Raw genomic sequence first — 12,291 nt, 5'->3', positions numbered from 1 at the left:
AAATAAGACCCCAAATCATTTTGCAGTATTGAGTATGATTTTTAGATGACAACAAATCATTCTTTATTTCAAAATTGGATCTAGAAGCTCATTTATCACTCTATGTTCTATTAAAATTTAATTTGGTATTTCTCAAGTTCAATTACATACACATTCTAAAAAATCTAAATGTATATATATGTATATATAAAGAAAATATTTCTTTTAACAAAGCAGAAAAATATATTTCCCATTGTAAGTAGTCTAAGTTATCAAAAGGAAGAAAAATTGTAGGGGTTTCATTGACTAGGCTCTCTAAGTATGTCAGAGGAGGGAAAAGCACAAAAAGAAGTGGTTTGGAGTTATTATATGATACAAGGTTAGTGAAAGTCTAGGAGTTGTTTTCAATTTTAAAATAGTGTTACCAATGTAGATGTCCAAGCCAAATGCTGGAGAGACTGAAATACATTTGCAAATAATTTCTCACTATATTATCACAACTCTTGACAGAGGAACTCTGTAGCTAGGGATAAAGGAGTACTGTCTATATACTCAAACTTGTTGGCACCCAGTCCTTGATCACTATATTCCAGCTGTGTGACATGAGAAAACCTACTGAAACTCAAAAGGGTCTTCATATTCCCATCTGGAAACTGGGAGCACTTAGCTCAACAACTGATAATGATGAAAAGAACTGAGCAACTAGCAAATATTCAGACCTTAATGAATGTTCTATATTACTATGTTATTGGTATCATTGTAGTATGTCATTATTTTTACAGTGGCAATACTTTCCATTTGGTTAGCATGAAATTACATCTATCTATATAAAACCCAAATATGCAAATAGATCGGACAGCAGAACAACCGAACAACCGTTGCTTTAACGTGTGCTGACCACCAGGGGGCGTGTGAGAAACATGGTGGGCATCGGCCACAGCGGGATGGTGGAGCAGGTGAGCGGGGGTGCTAGACCAAGGTGGGGCACCGGTCACTGTCATCGGGGCAAGCCTCTGGTGGTTACTGAAAATTCTTTGCTCCCACGCGCCACAGTCCTGCCCTGGCGCCGGTCCCGCTAGCACCGCTGCCAGCTCCCAGCACCAGTCCCAATCGCTTGGCGCAGTCAGTGGGTGCAAGCAGCGGCTGCTGGCCCCAATCACCCCTGAGGGCTTCTGCACCTCCCCCTGCTCCTGAGGGGCTATTGGGGCAGCAGCCACCGCTGGCACCTGCACTGGCCCCGCTTGCAACCGCTACTGGCGCTGGCCCCAATAGCTCTGCTGTCAGTGGGTGCGAGCAGGGCTGAATGGAGGCCGTGGCAGGAGGGGCTGGGCCAGGGCATGGAGGATGGGCTGAGACCTGCCCTTGTGCCTACCACAGCCTTGTGGCCCATAGTTCCTTTCAAGGTGCACGAATTGTGCACTGGACCCCTAGTTAAAATATAATATAAATAAGAAAAATAACCATAAAAATGTACTAGTTGTCATTATCAACAATACATGTTTTCTATGGTCCCATCTCATTTCTCAGACAGAATTTAGCAACCCCCTCTTCAGTCTATGCATGTGACAAGAATATTCAGAAGTCAGTGCTTTAAAATTAATTAGAAAAATGATGTATTTGATAAAATAACAAGGAGATAAAAATAAGATAATGCACTTATTTATGTGCCCTATCTCAAATTATCTACCATCATTCCATGCTAAACCCAGCCACTCTAAGAAAACGCCCAGGTGACCATTATTGACTAGTTCTTTGAAGAACATCTGCTCTATGAACATGAGAATAGGGCTCTATCCCCTGCTATTAAATTAAATACATTATTATTAATTTTTTTGCCATGAGCAGGGGAGAAATCATAAAAACTATGGTTCCTATTTTAAAGATGCCACACTTAGAAAAGAATTGACCATTTGACTTATGCTCTAAGAATAGACATGCTATCTAGTCAAGTTTCAAGTCACAGTTCTGTATTAATGGATTTTAAATTTGCTTCTATTATTAAAGGAAACAAGTCTGAACTAAAGACAGGAGAGGAGAAAGAAAATAGGCTGTTTGGACTGTTTTTATGTGCTCAACTGATTCAACTCTTTGACTCTGTGATGAATATTCTAATTTTTAAATATTCCAATTGGTTATAAGGTAAAAGTATTTTAGCAAAAGCTACATTTATAAGCACAAAATATTTTGGTTAAATAATTACGGCAACTATGGACTCTAACACACTGGCTTGAGGAGTTGTGCCTTGTTAAATCACAACATGTCTCCATCAAAGGAACCCAGGTCAACAGCTCTATGCTACTTTCCTGGACCATTCTCATTGTGTACCAAATGAGCCATTTATTATTTCATCAAAACCCTCTGAATTGAAGGGGTTTGTACATCTTCTTTTATATAAAATGTCACACAAGGATGACATTCATTCACTCATTTAGTTTTTCAATAAAATAGGGAAAATTTCAAGAACTACTAATATCTTGCTTCTACAGTGGAAATGACTACTCATTTTTTTTAAACACTTGGAGCTGTTTTCCTCTTTAGGTTTAATTATAAGCATAGGATACAAATTGTCTCATGCCCATGATATACAAACTATTTAAATGTCCATATATAAATAATCACTTTAACATTTGCTGGACTTTTAATCAAACAGGTAATCTTTAAAATAACCTATTCAGTGATCATTTAGAGATTATGGATAAAACAAAACCAGTTGAATAATCTTTTGAAGTGATTAGAACAGAGAATACTGAGCAGGCATTCAGCTAAATTATTTGTTTAATGAAGAGAAGACATCTGACATTGTTATAAGCAAATGAATGGATATTTTGAGTTCTTTGCAAACAATACTCCTCCAGGGGCCAAGGGATAGTTAGGTTTCACATAGCTCCTTCAGACTTTTGCTAGACTCACTTAATACCAGGAGTTCCCAATGCTTCTCTTAGAGTCAGCATAATGTCTACCCTTTTCTGACTCATTCATTTATTCATTGATTCATTCAGCCCATATTTAATAGCTCTTCTTTGCCATGATGCATACTAAGCATATATGACTTGGGTCAGGGGGGAGAGGGCTTATGTTTCATTCAAACTTCACTGTGCTCTACTGCTCCTGAGTCTTTTGAATCATGAACAGTAGAAAAGTAGCAGTCTGGCATGAGAAAAAGAGCAAAGATCTCAGAGCCATAAACTGAGTTCACATCATGACCCTTCCAATTAGTAGTTCTGTGGTTCATACAAACCACTTAAGAATCAGCCATAATGTCTATAAAATTTCTAATCTAGGACTTGGCATGTAAGACCTCAATAAAAATAGCCATAATTATTTTGTAAAATGGTAACCTTGAAATATATTTTAGTTGAACGTAAGAGATATTTGATATTACTGAATATTTTGAAAACTCTTGTGAAAAATCTTAAGCATATCCCTCCATTATTTCAGGGACGAATGATTAACTGCATGGAAGAAATAACTAGTTATCTGAACTAATTTAGATATTCCATTATGTTTTTAAAATGATCTTTAAAACTTGTAACAAACATGAAAATGTTTGGTTTGCCACAGACATAATAGAAATCACAGGGCAATCAATATAGGTAACACATCTTCGCTGGAAAAATGAGCAACCATCTTATATCCCACTATAAATGTAGTTTCACAGAGAGAGGCCACCCCTTCAAAGATACTCATCACGGTCCAGAAACAATTAAAATTTAAGAAAAAAAGAAAAGGCACCATTTAGTCTCCCCCACACCCCCACCTCCATATCCTACATCCATACACAGAAGCCAGAAGGATCTTTAGTTTCCATGCTGGGGAAACAATGGTTGTATTAAGAAGGATAAATAATACTACATCAAAATTATTTGGGATAAATAATACTACATCAAAATTATTAATTAAGGCCCCATATTAGAAAGAAATTTATACATTTAGATTGGCAATTCTTTGCCTGAAAAACACTTTATGAAGCATTATCCATATTCTGGCTGCACAACCCCACCCTAAGGGCCTTGAGCCAAGAGAGCATGACCAGTTCATGACGTCATGATTTTCAGTCTATTCCCCCTGCCAGGATGAATCCGCCCTCCTCCAATCCCTTTTCCCCTTGAAAACGCCCACTCAACCTTGAAAGCACTAGTCAGACAATACTTGATGAAGCCTTTCCGGAAACCTTTCAAGAAGGGTTCTCTCTCTGTGTCTAAGGACATCTGTACTCTAGAACATAAAGTATCACCTCTATCGTGTTCTCTAAGAGTCAGTCAGTTCTGAATTCCAAGTACTTACCACGGTGCCTGGCATATAATATCTGTTCAATATATATATATATATCCTCACCCAAGGATATTTTCCCATTGATTTTTAGAGAGAGGAAAAGACAAAGAGAAATATCTATGTGAGAGAAACACATTGATTGGTTGCCTGTTGCACATGCCCTCAGCTGGGGCAGGGGAGGAGTCTGCAACCAAGGTAAGTGTCCTTGACCGGAATCGAACCTGACTTACTTTGTTGATTCCTTCATCACAAGTTCTCAAGTTTTTCTAGCCATACACATTAAATAGCAAACAGTTCAAAATTAAAAGAATTACTATGATTTAAATATGGTCCTTAAATAACTATGAATATTAAAAGCCACAATTTTACATTTCTGCAGTCTAGCTAAATAATAGTGCTGTTCCTCTAATTAAGCTTAGATATGGTGACTTTTCCGGGAAGTTGAGAAAAGTTTGCTAATATGTGTGTACATTACAGGCAAAGAGAAGGTGCCATTCTTGAGGACATTTAGTAAATTTCAGGGGCACTTGATTCACTTACTATTTCAATCAAAAAACAATAATGTATACTTAATATGTTTTCACACTATTTAATGAAATTGTTAACATTCAAAAGGGTTCTTTTAAAAAAATCTCAGTCACTCATTTTGCCATGTGAGAACAATAGGTACAAAATATAGCCCAGCTGGCGTGGCTCAGTGGTTGAGCGTTGAGCCATAAAATAGGAGGTCACTGTTCAATTCCTGGTCAGGGCACATGCCCTGAGTTGGGGATTCCATCCCCAGCAGAGGTTGTGCAGGAGGCAGCTCAACCAATATTCTCTCTTCATTGATTTTTCTATCTCTTTCCCTTCCTCTCTCTGAAATCAATACAATTAGAAAAAAAAAAAAAAAAAAGGAATTCTTAACATTGAAACCACTATGGTTTCTTAATATAATTTTTTAGTTTTACTGCTAATTAACATAAAATCTTCATGCACAACCCAAGTTTTAAAGTAAATAAACTTATTTCTGCTTTTTTTCAATAATATTATTATATTTTTTTCTCCCAAAATACAAATCTGGAATATGACTAGAATTGTCCTTTGTATCTCAAATGTATTTATTTTTAATGTGTTCTCTTGAAAATAGAAATTTTTAATGATTTTTCCTGGGCTGGCTTTTGAATGAGAAATGACTCAAATGAGAAATTGAAGTACACATGGTACATAGAACAGCATAAACCCACCAAAACTTTGCTTATTAAAACACTGCCCTATTGTTTCCTTCAGTTTTAAATGCATCAACAGGATTTTCTCCTTGGGAATTTGTAAGTGGTAAATTTCACAAAAAATATGGCTTCTAAAATTTCTTATTATGTAGTTGTTTGCTTTTACTTTCTACTAAATAAAATATCCAAAAATGATACATTACCAATAGGTTAAAATCTAAAATCTTGCAAGTGAGACACATATTGACGTAATCTGATTTCTCCTTAAAACAGAGACCTTTCCAAGGACTAATTTTTTTAATTCCAGAGAATAAATGTTTATTTTAAAACCCATACCCAAAAGAATGCTTTTAATTAGTTGTATTTCTTGCTTAAATTAATTTTAACAGTTCTTTGCTTAGAAAAAAGCAGAAGGCAATGTGTATACATAAATCTACATTTCAATTACTGCCTACATTTTGTAGATAAACTGAAAAAAAAAAAACACCACACAATTATCAGTTGATGTTTTAATGTGAGAGGGAAAACATACCTATTAGGAGAAGGAACATCATATACTCTACCATGAAATGAAAATGCCTCGTCCAATGCTCCAAAAGTGAGCTAGCTCCTCAGAACCAAGAATGCTAGGAGGTACAATAGCTGGGATTCTACAGGCCAAAGAAGTTTGGAATATGTCTGTTCAACGAAGTTAAATAAGTAGCAAAGGACTTCTCAGAGCATTTAAGATGCTAATTAATGTCCATTCTAAATCATGCTGTATGTTATAACAGTACAGTTTACCAGAACTACTTAACTACTTAATAATGAAATCTTTTTGTTTTCCTCTTTTTCTTTTCTTTTCTTTTTTTTTTTTTTTTTTGCAGGGAGAGCCTGACAGGGCCATTGGCCAATATACCTATATAACTACAACCAGGTCTTTTTAAATTTATATTTTTAATTAATAATAATAAAATACCTATGAATAAATTTAACCAACGAGGTAAAAGGCCTATACTTGGAAAACTATAAGATAATGAAGATACAAATAAATGGAAGGATATACCATGTTCATGTATAGGAAGAATTAACATCATTAAAATGTGCATATCACCCAAAGCAATCTATAGACTCAATAAAATCTCTATCAAAATACCAATGAGATTTTCCAAAGAACTAAAAAAAATAATTCTAAAATTTATATGGACCCACAAAAGAATCCTGAATAGCCACAGCAATCTTGAGAAAGAATAGCTAGAGTTATCATGTTACCTAATATCAAACTATATTATAAAGCTATAGTAATCAAAACAGCATGGTATTGGCATAAAAACATATACATAGATCAATGGAACAGAATACAGAACCCAGAAATAAACCCTTGTCTATATGGTCAATTAATCTATAAACTAGAGGCCCGGTGCACAAAATTCGTGAATGGGGGGGGGGCGTTGTGTGTATCCCTCAGCCCAGCCTGCACCCTCTCCAATCTGGGACCCCTCGAGGGATGTCCGACAGCCCATTTAGGCCCGATCCTGGTGGACATCCCAGTCAGACATCCCTCTCACAATCCAGGAATACTGCCTCCCAACCGCTCACCTGCCTCCCTGCCTGATTGCCCCTAACTGCTTCTGCCTGCCAGCCTGATCACCCCCTAACCACTCCCCTGCCAGCCTGAGCGACGCCTAATTGCTCCCCTGCTGGCTCAATTGCCCCTAACTGCCCCCCCTTGCCAGCCTGGTCGACCCTAACTGCCCACCTCCCCAGCTTAGTCACCCCCAACTTCCCTCCAATGTAGGCCTGGTCGCCCCTAACTGTCCTCCCCTGCAGGCCTGGTCATCCCCAACTGTCTTCCCCTGCCGGCCTGGTTGCCCCTAACTGTCCTCCTCTGCAGGCTAGGTCACCCCCAAATGCCCTCTCCTGCAGTCCTGGTCACACCTAACTGCCCTCCCTTGCCAGCCTGGTCACCCCCAACTGCCCTCCCCTGCAGGCCTGGTCCCCCACCCCAATTGCCCTTCCCTGCAGGCCTGGTCACCCCCAACTGCCCTCCCCTGCCGGCCTGGTTGCCCCCAACTGCCATCCCCTCCCCTGCAGGCCTGGTTCCCCCCAATTGCCCTCCCTTGCTGGCCTGATTGCCCATAACTGCCCTCCCCTGCCGGCCATCTTGGGTGGCCATTTTGTGTCCACATGGGGGTGGCCATCTTTGACCACATGAGGGCGGCCATCTTGTGTGTTGGAGTGATGGTCAATTTGCATATTACCTCTTTATTATATATGATAAGGAAGCAAGATTTTACTATGTGGTAAAGATAGTTTCTTCAATAAATGGTGTGGGGAAACTGGACAGACACATGTAGAAAACATAAGCAGTTAACTTTTTGACATTGTTTTTCATAATGTGTTTGAGATACACACACACACACACACACACACACACACACACACCCTGGCAAGGAAAACATAAGAAGAAAATAAACAAGTGGGACTACATCAAATTAAAGAGGTTTTTGCACAGCAAAGGAAACCATCAACAAAGCAAAGACAATCTACTGAATGGGAGAAAATATTCATCAAAGATACATCTAGATGCTGATGTACCTTTTTTCTTACATGTATTCCATACTGCTTTTTAGCAATATTCAGGTCCCCAAACCATATAATATTTGGAGCTTTGATGGAAGACTTCTTTAGCTACTTTACCTTAGTTAAAAATTTACACTTCTCTTTTCTGTTTGGTGCTGTTTCCATTGACATTTGTTTTCTAATTTGCCACTTTCATAGAAAGAAGTACCAACCTGAATGCTTCAAGGTACTCAATATCTCCCATGGGGGGATCAAGGCCACCTGTCCAGGCTATATTTATATTGTATCCTTCTCCAAGGCCTGTTCCAACCTGGGAAGAGAAAAATCACACCACGGTGGGGAGATGAGGGCACAAGGAAGAAAGCAAGAAGAGGGGAAAACAAACACATGTGAGCTCTTGAAATAAACATCAAACAAAATGTCAAATCAGCCCACCCTTGCTTGACAACCAGTGCTCTGGGTTATGCACTTGTTCTGCACTGGTTCTTGCTCCCGTGGGACAAGTCAGTAATCTCGTGTAATTTAAAACACCAGCAAAGGACAAGAAAATTATGGGTAATCATGCAATGCAATTACCTGAAAGATACAAATAAAAGTGGGGCTCTAAAGAAATAAACCGAACCTCATTTGGGGCTCCACTGCCAGGGAAAAAGTTCCCTTCATCATAGCGATGGAGTGAAATGTACAGGATGCTGGGGTCAGCATAAAAGGCCTGCTGTGTACCATTTCCATGGTGAACATCCTACAGGGAAAAGAAAACAGATGACAAATACAGTCATGTCTAACTCTGCGTGGAGACAACTTTTCTGATTTTGAGTTCCCTGTCTTTCCACCCCACCCTCCTTCTCATTTTCTGTCCTTTCCCTGTGTCCTCTTTCTCTTTCCCCTTCAGCTTGCTTCCACACCACCCCCTTTACTTCCTGAACTTTCAGGCAAATTACCCTTTAATGCACTCATTTTTTAAACTGGCTTCTAAAAATCAGGAAACCACAGCGAACATGCCCTGGAGACTCCAGATGAGCAGTCATTGAGAAAGCCCAGTCCTTTGGTACAATTAGATATTTATACACCGGCTCTTTGTACTCTTTGCTTCAGTGATGGAATCTCGCATCCTGTTTTATGGAGGAATTTTATGACTTATTAACTGCCAACAGTTCATAACCCCTCAGGCTTAATTAACTAGCCTCATTGGCCTCTGAAGAAAGACTAATGTTTAAACTACAAACTAGTATTTTGCAGAAGGATCTATGGCTTACAGAGCATTTTTGCAATTCTTGACAGAACACTAAACATACGTGTATGCATTGATTTGCCAAGTCCCACCATTAAGGTCAAAGGCTTTGCAACCAGCTGAGTAAATTGGCTTTCTTGAAGCGTTCAGTTCAGTTAGCAATCCCTCAGCAGTTAGAATCACTTCAAAAGAGATGCCAGATGCAAAAAGGACTTCATACTTTATTTTGGTAAAATCGTGACGGCAAGTCAAAGACACAGGAGCATGAGCTCATTAGCTATTAAATCACTTGGTCTGAAGCAGAAAGATGGCATGGGGCTTTATGCAATCTTGTCCAATGTGCCTAATTTTAATATTATAGCATGGCTCTCTTCCCAGCCTCCTTCCTCCTCTTTTTTCTTTCCCTACACCATTCCCTCTTCCAAAAACAAGGCAACAAAAAACCCTTGTCATTTTAATAGATAAAAAATTCTCCAAACATTTGTAAATGATAACAATTCAAAACTTAACAGTTCTTTTTTGTTTTATGATATAGATATATGATGGAATTGCCAAAGAAATGGGAAAAATGAAACTAATAGCATTTTTTAGCATGTCTTCACTAAAATACCTCAATTAATATACATCCTAATACTTCCTGAACAAAAATAAAATAGATGACTCTTAAAAGTGAACAATCTATATATTTGTATTCAATATAATATTACTGCTATATGTGTATGCAACATGTATAATTTCAAGTTTTCTTATAAAAATTTTTGGTCACTCATAACTATATACTTACATAGTACTTAATTTTATATCAGTAAGAATCATAGTATTTTCAACAATGATTCCTACAATTTTGGGGTCAGGCACTACATTAAATACCTTGCATAACTTACTTAATCTTATGATGCATATGGTATTATTCCTATGGTATTTTAAATTAGTAAATAAAACAATTGCTAATTTCTAAAAATAGTAAACTGAGACTCAGAGAGTTTCAGTAATTTACTAAGGGAGAAAAAGTTGCAAGACTGGTCTTGAATCCACCTCTTACTCCAAAGGCCAAACTCATAACCATTATATTGTTAACTTACATTCATTATCTCTTTGATCCTTTTAGCAAACCTGTGAAGTAAGATTGGTGGTCATTATTGCTCCTTATTGACATTCATATAAGTAGTCTCCACTTCAACCTCCAGCCCAGAACTCCCTCACTAGACACCACCAAAGCCTCCCTGTGGTGGTCCTGAAAGCCTGCACTGAGCTTGTTCTCCACACTGTAAACATATACTAATCCTCTCTCCCTTTTATGTAGTACATGAATCCAAATCAATTAGGGAATCACAAACCATTGGGGAAGATGTGCATCATTCCAGAAACTTGTTCTAGCACAAGGCATACACATCAGGAAAACAAATAGCTCACTTAAAATATATCATTCCTAGGTATCTGAATGTTCAAAGGAAAGGAATAGGGGAGATAGCAAAACTATTTTCCTTTATGTAAACAAAAATGAAAAAGTTTCAGCCAAATGTCTTTTGAGATTGCTACTGGATACCTAGAGGATGAACAAAAAAGAACTTGAAAAACAACAGGAATGTTTGCATTTCTACTACATGATAGAATTTTTAGTTAGTATTGTAAGAAAAACGTTCCTCTGGGCCGAAATGCATCCATTCTTTGAAAACCGAAAATATATTGCCTTGATTACTTTTGTTTCTTTAGTGATGTTGTAAAAGTTTATTTAAGAATGTCAAATAAAAGATGATCATCTGTCTTAGATATAAAATCATTGAAAAATGTGTTGGGTGCTTATTATTGTATACATTTCTGAATAAGAAATATAGTCCTGCCCACAGCAGAAAAAGGATTCAACAGACATTTTTTTCTTGAAATACACAAATGCATTATAAAAATATTTAGATAATTCTCAATTCCATATTCAAAACATTAAGAGATAAAGGTAAGAATATGTCTTTTGTTTTGGTTAACAACATAATATAACCATGAAAATAGGAAAAAAAATATATGTTTCAGCTTTCTTTGGTGCAAAATATTCATGTAAGGTAATAAATGCTCAAGTATGATCTGAGTATTTTATACACTAGACTAATATAAGAAAATCATTGGTGATTTTGAGAAAATACTATATAATGAAATTAATTGAATCATTAAAAGCCTAAAAATAAACCTTATGTACTATATAAGACTTTCTGGAAAATGCTGAAAATCATTTCAATGTTTTAATGCTCAAAAATATACTGCAAAAATTAATTCTATGTAAGAATTTAGGACCAATATGTCATATTAAAATGTTAAAATAGCTTGAATAAATCATATATTCTATCAGCTAAAGTTATCACTTATAAGTATTTAGTATTAGCACTTGTGACAATTCTTTGGTCAAGGTTGGTGATTGATCAACATGGAAATGCCCCATTTTGACAGTTGAAGTGACTTTTATAAAGAAAGCCCGGCCCTCACTGGTTTGGCTCAGTGGGTAGAGTGTCAGCCTGTGGACTGAAGGGTCCCGGCTTTGATTCTGGGCAAGGGCACATGCCTGGGTTACTGGCTCAATCCCCAGTAGTGGGTGTGCCTGAGGCAGCAGATCAATGGTTCTCTCTCATCATTGATGTTTCTATCTCTCTCTCCCACTCTCCTTTCCTCTCTGAAATCAATAAAAATACATTAAAGAAAAAGAAAGCCCCAAACACATTATTTTCAAAATGAAGTTCACATTAAATAAAAGCTACCTGAGTCATGCAGGCAAATCATACTTCTAGAACAGGTTCAACCCTGTACGCAGTGACCAGTCTCTTGTGAATTGAAAAGCAAGTATACCTGCTTCTCCTCCTCTCCAATCTGAATGTTTCTGGAATGTTCCCCAGAGGGAGAACTGAAATGAATACGCTCCACAGATCAATTAGAATCATTCCTGCATCAGATACTCAATGCCTGTGAACTTGGCCATGACCCCCAAAGAAGGTGAATTAGACCTCTAACTCTCAATTTACTAGGCAGGTAAAAAGGCAGAAACTAGCTGCTGGACGA

General features: G+C 37.6%; 1 protein-coding gene across 1 annotated transcript in view; it reads right to left on the bottom strand.

Annotated features, from left to right (window-relative positions):
• Nucleotides 1–12,291, bottom strand: part of HDAC9 (histone deacetylase 9) — a gene marked incomplete at its 3' end in the record, with an annotated part of 846,383 nt that overhangs the window by 147,147 nt on the left and 686,945 nt on the right. The window contains exons 21-22 of the mRNA XM_080665383.1: nucleotides 8,644–8,763; nucleotides 8,234–8,331 (exon numbers count right to left, since the gene is read on the bottom strand). Of these exons, the coding sequence (XP_080521509.1) occupies nucleotides 8,234–8,331; nucleotides 8,644–8,763 (218 nt within the window). The remainder of the gene's footprint in view (nucleotides 1–8,233; nucleotides 8,332–8,643; nucleotides 8,764–12,291) is intronic.

The sequence above is a fragment of the Plecotus auritus genome (genome assembly GCF_963455305.1).
Source record: "Plecotus auritus genome assembly, chromosome: 4".
NCBI classification, from domain to species: domain Eukaryota; kingdom Metazoa; phylum Chordata; class Mammalia; order Chiroptera; family Vespertilionidae; genus Plecotus; species Plecotus auritus.
This window is presented reverse-complemented; position numbering and strand designations above follow the sequence as displayed.